Source organism: Lotus japonicus, chromosome 1, assembly GCF_012489685.1.
Source record: "Lotus japonicus ecotype B-129 chromosome 1, LjGifu_v1.2".
Taxonomy (NCBI): Eukaryota; Viridiplantae; Streptophyta; class Magnoliopsida; order Fabales; family Fabaceae; genus Lotus; species Lotus japonicus.
The window spans coordinates 33,636,996-33,642,995 of record NC_080041.1 but is presented as its reverse complement, the minus strand read 5'-3'; the positions used below and the strand labels follow the sequence as shown (position 1 = coordinate 33,642,995).

Genomic DNA, 6,000 nt, shown 5'->3' with positions numbered 1-6,000 from the left:
CCCATCGATAAAAACAGAGTAACAGCTCCTTCTTCCGCCGTTGAATCCGCCTGGAACACCGTTTGCTTCGCCAACCAGAGCTCCGCCTTCCATCTCGCCATCCACGAAGCCACCGTCGCGAGCACCTGTCGCTCCCTCTAGACCCGCCGCCGCCGACCTCGCACCATCTTCCCCTGAAACCCTAGCAGAGGGGTTCAAGCGCATGTGTTATGTTTAATTAATTGACGAGATTTATACTTATAGTAATTTAATAATATATGTATATGTCAACAATATGTATCTTCCAACTTTTCCTTTATTGTCTTGTTCAATAATACTTTATACCTTACTATCGTTTTCTTTTTTGGATCATTTTCTTCTAGTGAAGTGTTGCTTTAATTTTGGATCATTACCGTATACCGGGGACATGGAATCCAATTTTTCCGTAACGTTGCAAAGGTGAAATGAATTTTGCTACATATCTTTCTTACTCTTTGATCATCTTCACTTCATCTAGTGAAATTCAAGTTTTATCAAAAAATGAATATGAAATTAATAAATTCTATTCTACCTTCCCCTACTTGTGGAAGTTCTGTCTCCTATGAATGTTGTTACATTTCTTTGAATGCTACTAGAGAATTATTAATTACGTAACTGATTGGTTTGTTGGATCATACAAAATTAAATGCATTTTAAAACATGCCAAGTGGCTAACATTCTTGACAATTTGTTTTATGCAGAATTTTCACTTTTGTCGATCCAAATGCCACAAGAACTTTAAAATGAAGAGGAATCCTCGTGAAGTAAAATGGACCAAGGCATATAGGCGAGTGCATGGAAAGGATATGACAAAGGTAATGGACAAAGGTAAAGGATACATCTTGGTTATAGATATATGTTTGTCTGGATTTGTTGATGACCCGGATTTAGTAGTGTTTTTAGGGCCATTTCTTTGTAGGTTTTGAGTCTTTTTCTTGTGTCTCTTGTAGTGTTTCATGCATTCTCATGCATTTTTGCCTTTCTTTGTGTTTTTACTTTGTTTAGTAGTTTAATGATTTTATAGGGACTTTAGTTGCATTTTAGTATAGTTTTGAGTCTTTTGTTAATTGTCATTAGTTTTGAGTCCCTTGTGCAATTAAATGGTTGGTATTCTTGATATTTTTTTCCTTGAGCTTTGATGAGAATAATCAGGTGAAAATGAAGAAGAAGAAATGTCAAGAAGCTTGGTGAATTGAAGGGAGGCTTAAAGAGGAGTAAAAAGGAGTTAAAATGAAGATCAAGGGGTTTTCCAGCGTGTTTAGAGCGCCTAGGCGTGCTCCATTGGCGCCTAGGCGCCAATTGCTATTTCCAGGATTTTGGAATTGGCGCCTAGGCGTGCTTAATTGGCGCCTAGGCGCCAATTGCCTTCCAGAGGCACATTTTCAGCTTGAATTGGCGCTCAGGCGTGCTGAATTGGCTCCTGAGCGCCCGGAACAGCCCAGACTCGTGATTTTTGCCTATAAATAGGATTCTAGTCATTTTTTCTTGTATCTTTTCATACTTTGTAAAACTCAGAGGTTGAGGTTCATCTAGGAGAGTGAGAGAAGGCTTCCAAGCTTGTAATTCAGGTTCTTAGCCAAGCATGGCTAGCCATGCTTGGCTAATCTCTCTTCTTTTGCTTTGGTTTTCCTTGTAAGACATTTCATATTTGAGTTATAATCTTAAGTTCTTTCCCGCATATTCTTCTTCTTTCCTTGAATCCCATTTTCTGAATATCAATCTAAGCTTGTATGCATGCTTGCTTTATGCTTTCCTATAATCAGAACATAAGTTTGTTATAGATTAGGGAACCGATTTGGGATTACCCCTTCTATGCTTGCTACTAGGAATAGAGGAAGGGTTGGGGTTTGATGGCCTGAATTTGCATGATCTAAAACCTCATATAAATGACTAAGTACACAAGGAATTGGGCTTAGCTTTTAGTATGAGAGAATTGCTTATGTGAGGAATTAATAAGTGAGTAACTAGGCTATATCATCAAGGAGAGATTCATGAGTTCATGTGCTTAGAATGATGTACTTGAATTGGCTAGTTGAGCGAGGATCCAAAGTATTTTCATCTCTGTTTTTTCTTATATTTTATCTTTACTACTTCGATGTTTCATCATTTCAATAAAACAAACCTTCAAACTCAATGCATGAACCGAATTCATTCACTCACAATCCCTGTGGTTCCATATTTAAAACCGGGTGGATTCGTACACTTGCGGATTAACCAACATTTGTTCAAACTTAATAACTTATATATTTTGCTTCAGGATTTAACCTTTGAGTTTGAGAGAAAGCGAAATAGACCTGAGAAATATGACAGGAATGTTAAGGAGAATGTCCTCAAGGCCATTCCTAAGATTGCTAAGATCAGAGGGAGGAGACACACCATAAGAAAATTTCGTTCTTTAACTCCACTTTTAAATACATGTGTGTTCGAAAGCTTTACAAAATGTGTTGTCAACCTTTTTTCCTTCATGATCTTTGTGCAACTTGCAATCAAATACAGCTGGAGTTGCTTCAGAATTACAATTATGCATTTCAAACATGTCCAAGATCTCTCCCATATGATAAAAATACTAGCGTTGGATTGTACCACTTCTATGCCAAGAAAATAATGCATCATACCAAGATCGGACATTTCAAATTCATCCATCATAGAATTCTTAAATTTTTTAAACACGGCATCACAATTTCTAGTAAATAAAAGGTCATCAACATATATGGAAACAATTTGAATTTTCCCTCCATCCCCTGTTTTCATGAAAAGAGTATGCTCATAAGGGTATTTTGAAAAACCATATTTAATAAAATAGGATTCAATCCGACTATACCAAGCCCGAGGGGCTTGTTTTAGTCCATAAAGAGCTTTCTTCAATTTTGTAAAATTTTTGCTCACTTCAAATCTTTACATAACCAGGGGTGATCAACATATACATGTCCTTCCAAGTATCCACGCAAGAATGCTGATTGGACATCCACCTAAGAAATTTGCCAAGATTTTTGTGCTGCCAACTCAACCACCAATCTAATTGTGTCAGTTCTAGCAACCGGGGAGAACACTTCTGTGTAATCGATCCCATATTTTTGCTTGTATCCCTTGGCGATCAAACGAGCCTTGTACTTGTCAACTTCACCTTTCTCATTAAGCTTGGTTTTGAAGACCCATTTCACACCAATGGTTTTGTGTTCACTTGGAAGATCACACAACTCCCATGTGTCGTTCCTTTCAATAGCATCAATCTCATCATTCATGGCTTTGCACCATTTTTCTTCTTTGACATCATTCTCAAAAGATGTAGTATCATAATCAACAAACAAAGAAAAATGAGTAATTGGATTCTGAGTTCCAGATACATCATAATCTTCCATCCACGCTGACCTTTTTCTAACAAGGGGATGAGATTGAGGTTCTTTTTCATTGATGCTAGTGATTGTAGGTCAAGTTGCAGCAACTGTAGTAGTTGAATTTGAGGAATTTTTGGGCACACAAGGTGCTAATATTTGCTCCTGTTCAACATCATTATCATAAATGACTTGACTAGGTTGCTTCCTATCCCAACCCCAAGTGTTTTCTTCATAAAAAAACAACGTCCCTGCTGGTCACAATCTTCTCCGTTAATGGATTAAATAATTTATACGCTTTTGAGACATCACTTACACAAAGGGATACACATTTTTCAGCCTTGTTATCCAGTTTCATTCTTTTAACATCTGGTACATGAGCATATGCTATGCATCCAAAGATTCTAAAATGATCTCATGCCGGTCTTCTCCCATTCCAAGCTTCTTCTGGCATAATATTTTGAACATAGAAGGTTGAACTTCTATTCAAAACGTGAATGCTCCAATTTACTGCTTCCTGCCAAAATCACTTTGGGACATTTTCTCTTGCTAACAAGCTTCTCACCATGTTGAAAATGGTTCTGTTTTTCCTCTCCAACACACATTTTGTTGTGGTGTATATGCAGTTGTAAGCTCTCTTCTCCACAAAAATCTTCAAATTCTTTGGAACAATATTCACCACCACGATCTGTACGAAGAGTCTTAATGGACTTTTCTGCTTCATTTTCAAACGGGCATTGAGGTTTTTAAATGCAGAGAAAGCTTTTGACTTTTGCGGTAAAAAATAACCACAAGTTTTTCTTGAAAAGTCATCAATGAAGCAAATTAAGTATCTTTTACCTCCATAAGAAGATGGATTTATTGGACCACAAATATCGAAATGTAGTAGCTCCAAGACACCCTTTGCTCTCTAGGACTTTTCTTTGGGAAATTAGGATCCATGTTGTTTGACAACAACACATTCTTCACGAACTTGGGAAGGAATGGTAATTTGAGGAAGGAATGTCACCATATTTTTCTGTTTTAGGGTCTTAAATCCGCTAAAGCTTAAGTGGCCATAGCGAAAATGCCACAACCATGATGGATCTGCCTTATCAGCCATAAAGCAAGTCTGAATACTTTCCATCTACAATGGAAACAATTTGTTTGAACTCATTTGGACAATTGCTATGGCACCTCTAATAGGATCATAAATTTCACAAGCTCCCTTCTGAATGGTGATAACATAACCCTTCTCTTGTAATGGACCAGCACTCAATAAATTACTTTTTAAAGCAATAGCATGCATCACATTTGATATTGTTTCCACAAAAACATTCTTGGTTTTTATCTTGATATCACCTTTTTCCATTGCTTCTATAGAAGAGGAGTCACCAAAACTCATAGTAGAATGAAAATCTTCATTTAAATAAGAAAAAGAAGACTTACTTCCACTCATGTGGTTACTGCAACCTGTATCCAAATACCAAATATCTGACCCAGTTTCTTCCGCTAGAGTGGCCATCAACACAGCTTCCTTATTTTCAATAAAGTTTAAACTTTCTCCCTTTTCTTTGTCGTTAGGCAGCCTAGAGTAGCATTCAGAAGCATAGTGGCCAAATTTGTGACATCTAAAGCACTCTAGCTTGGATTTGTCCCTCTGCCTTTGCTTGTAATATTTGCCCTTGGATTCTTGTCAACATCTCTGTTTTCATGTTCTCCTCTTCCTCTACCCCTACCTCTTTCCCTTTCTCTAAAATTTGAGGAATGAGTATTAGTATTGGAAGAGGCCTTCAATGCTTGCTCCTCCGTTGTTGAACTTCTGTTTTTTTGTTTTGTTCATGAACCAGCAATGAGCTTTGATGCTCATCAAGGGAGAGTTCATCAGTGTCACTGGATTCTTCAATTGAGCACACCACATAGTCAAGTTTTGGTGCGAGTGAGCGTATAATTTTTTCAACGATAAGGGTGTATCCCATACTTTCTCCATGAACTCGCATGTTGTTTGCAATTCTCATGACCCTTGAACAATAGCTAGTAACTGACTCACCTTCCTTTATTTGTAGAGTTTCAAAGTCCCTTCTTAAAGCTTGAAGTTGAGCACGTTTGACTTTTGTGGAGCCTTCGTATTTGTTCTTCATTGAACCCCAAATATCCTTGGAAGTTTATTTGCAAATAATGGTTTCCAGGATAGAGCGATCAATGGCTTGAAAAAGTAATTTTTTGCTCTCAAGTCTTTCAACTTCATCGCATCAAGCTCTCTATGCTGTGTTGCAGTAAGTTGTACGCCTTCTTCTGGTGTTGCTACACCATTTCAACTACTTGCCAATACTCCTTAAATCTTAAAACATTTTCCATCGGCATGCTCCAGTGGTCATAGTGACCACCAAAATCGAGGAATTGTAGTTGTAATGGAAGACTTCTGTAGAAAAAATGAGGAAGAGCTCTTTTCCTCTCTTTTACGTATTTTGTCTCTCTCACTTTGGCTCTTGATACCACTGTTTGAACGTGTAAAACATAAACAAAAGAATAATATTAGAAGATTTGAAACTGAAACTTATCATTCACTCAACACTACAACAGGTATTTAAAAAAAACATAACTAAACACCTACTAAATAAGAGCCACTATTCCCATGATTTGCATAATTGATCAGTTACCTACTATCTCC

The 6,000-nt window shown here is 37.3% G+C and overlaps 1 protein-coding gene across 1 annotated transcript; it reads right to left on the bottom strand.

The window, feature by feature from the left end:
- Positions 1 to 4,476: 4,476 nt before the first annotated feature.
- Positions 4,477 to 5,470, bottom strand: LOC130733539 (uncharacterized). Its single transcript, XM_057585766.1, has 3 exons — positions 5,177 to 5,470; positions 5,069 to 5,082; positions 4,477 to 4,918 (listed from the first exon to the last, which is right to left on the bottom strand). Exons 1-3 carry the CDS (start codon positions 5,468 to 5,470, stop codon positions 4,477 to 4,479), a joined length of 750 nt encoding a protein of 249 aa, XP_057441749.1.
- Between the last annotated feature and the right edge of the window lie 530 nt (positions 5,471 to 6,000).

Excerpts from the sequence above, each read along its gene's own strand:
- LOC130733539 (XM_057585766.1), bottom strand. The coding sequence starts at position 5,470 with ATGAAGAACAAATACGAAGGCTCCACAAAAGTCAAACGTGCTCAACTT.